This window comes from Metarhizium robertsii, assembly GCF_000187425.2.
Source record: "Metarhizium robertsii ARSEF 23 chromosome Unknown MAA_Scf_20, whole genome shotgun sequence".
Classification (NCBI taxonomy): Eukaryota; Fungi; Ascomycota; class Sordariomycetes; order Hypocreales; family Clavicipitaceae; genus Metarhizium; species Metarhizium robertsii.
The window spans coordinates 11,495-13,744 of NW_011942161.1; the positions used below are offsets into that span (position 1 = coordinate 11,495).

A 2,250-nucleotide genomic window follows, 5' to 3' on the forward strand; every position below is an offset into this window, starting at 1 on the left:
AAAGGCGCTGCAATCCTCCGTTTTAAGATCTTCTTGGTTGACGTTATGAGATGTATGAACCGAGTCTAATTCGTCTGGTTGTAACTTTTTTTTTATTGGCCCTAGAAAAGCCTTCGCCATGTCGCAAAGTTTCCAGTATGAAAATTGGGCTATGCCTGCAGCCCACCGATGCACAAGCTTTTTAGTTCAGGCTCTCGCGTACATGCCGGTCTAGACTCGTTTCCTGTTTCAATAACTTAGTAATTTTTCCAGGTTTGTATGTAACAGCGTGATAAGTATGGCCTGATGTATTTCCGGGGATGTGATGGTGTCCTAACTAGTTGTGATGCTTGCTTTAAGATTGGGGGCCAACTCTCGTTTTCCGAACTTGAGGCGGCACGTCTCGGTTCACCACGCCGCCAGGTATTGCTACCATTCAAAAATATTATGTAATAGTTATGTAAATATATATTAAAAACAACAACGCAATACGGAAATAAAGACAATGAGCCAATGTCCAAAATAAAATGGCATCCTGCACCGTGATACTGTCCCTGTTCTTCGCAGCTTCGAATTTGTTGAATTGGAATCAGCCTATGGCAAGTACGGAATTCAATAAAGGCATAGGCTTCCAGTCACTTTGTTTCCTTCTACTACACAGCAGAGTTTGTTTCCTTCTAATACACAGCAGCGTTTGTCCCGATCTTCTGATTAGCTAAAACGAGACTATCCAAAGTGCAACTGTGCAAGACTGTGTAAGGGCCAGGTGTGACTCGGCTCGCACTGCTTGCCTACCGCTTCGTTTGAGCAGAGGCACAAAAGCGCACTCGCCATAATAAACCACCAAACATGAAAGAAACACAAATTGAGTTGAGTGACTTGGTTACTTTGCTGATTCGTATTTGGTCACCGCCTTGGTACCTTCCATAACAGCGTGCTTAGCAAGTCCACCAGGCAGGATGAGCCTTGCAGCGGTCTGGATCTCCCGACTGCTGATAGTTGACTTCGTATTGTAAGCCGCCAATTTTTTAGCCTCAGCAGCTATACGTTCAAACATATCTACACTTAGTTAGAGCTGAACATGGGTGGAAGAGGCAGAACAGAGTCACCGTTAATGAGTGAGTTTAAAATTGACATGGCGCGGTTGGAGATCCCAGCGCCGGGATGGACGTGCTTGAGAACTGTATAAGAAAGTATGGTCAGAGGAAGTTTAAAACCTGGGGTACGATTGATAGCGCGCCTTTGTATAGGTAAGAGCTGTACGTTTCCACGCGCTTCTTTTTGTGTTGCTTTTGGTCGCCGTTGGCGCTGTTATTTTTGGTGGCAGTACTCTTTGCCTTGAAAGTCTCACCCTCCTCTTGGCTAGTCTGGGCGGTTTTGGAGGAGGCTGCGGCTCCCTGGGTGATTTTATGCGTCTTCCCTGCGCTAGGCCCCTTGCCAGCGGACTCTGGGCTGCTAGACGTGTGTCTATCGTCGTGTTGGCCGGATGGGGGAGCCGATGATCTATCACTGGCAGCAGACGAGCTGTAGTCCGCGTCGGAAACGTATCCGTCGGGCGCCATGTCCGCACGGTGAATTAGGCCGGAAGGCATACTTACTTATTAACACGTGTTATAGTTATGTTACTGTAATAAAGACACCTAATTGTACCCAAATCTCTAGGTGGATCAGATTCGCGGTTGGTCGTAGGAGGCCGGGTGGCTCAGAATGGAGGCGGGCATTCAGCTGATTTAAAGCTCACTTTGGACAAAATCAATGCTAATTGCCATCTACTGAGGAGTCAGGCCGGGGTCGGGCTTTTGGCAAATATTTTCCCCACAATCTCGTCAACAGATATTTTAGAAACATCAAGCAAACGCCCAGGTGGGTTTATGACGTCTTCCAAGGCTATTCAACCATTGACGTCTTCCAAGACTATTCAAGCATGACATAACCTAGCCTACTTCCGCAGCCGGCTGCATTGCTACGAGGTAGATGCAAAGAGGCTCTAGGCGGGGTGTATGTGCGGTACGGATCAGGTTCAAATCACTTTCAGGACGGTTGCACAAAAAATACTCTCCTGCATCAATTTGTCGAGGGTCGTGCAATGGGTCTGCGTTGACTAATTTCGGTATTAATATATTTCTGTATGTACTAGTCGCGTATGTACTGTAATCGCTCGTGACCACAGATTTGAAGGCGTTGCAAAGAAGTGTGACAAATCCTTTTGCAGCATCAGAGTCCATTGCACGCCAGCCGAACCACGGGCAGTTAGGAGCTTATGACATGTTT

At 46.9% G+C, this 2,250-nt stretch overlaps 2 protein-coding genes across 2 annotated transcripts in view; one reads left to right on the top strand and one right to left on the bottom strand.

Annotated features, from left to right (window-relative positions):
* Positions 1 to 214, top strand: part of MAA_11764 (uncharacterized protein) — a gene marked incomplete at both ends in the record, with an annotated part of 1,571 nt that extends 1,357 nt beyond the window's left edge. The window contains one exon of the mRNA XM_011412802.1: positions 186 to 214. Coding sequence (XP_011411104.1) covers positions 186 to 214 — 29 coding nt within the window. The remainder of the gene's footprint in view (positions 1 to 185) is intronic.
* A 964-nt stretch (positions 215 to 1,178) lies between these two features.
* MAA_10169 (uncharacterized protein) lies at positions 1,179 to 1,541 on the bottom strand (the record flags this gene model as incomplete). Its single annotated transcript, XM_007828167.1, has 1 exon — positions 1,179 to 1,541. The coding sequence occupies one exon, from the start codon at positions 1,539 to 1,541 to the stop codon at positions 1,179 to 1,181; it is 363 nt and encodes a 120-aa protein (XP_007826358.1).
* Positions 1,542 to 2,250: the final 709 nt, after the last annotated feature.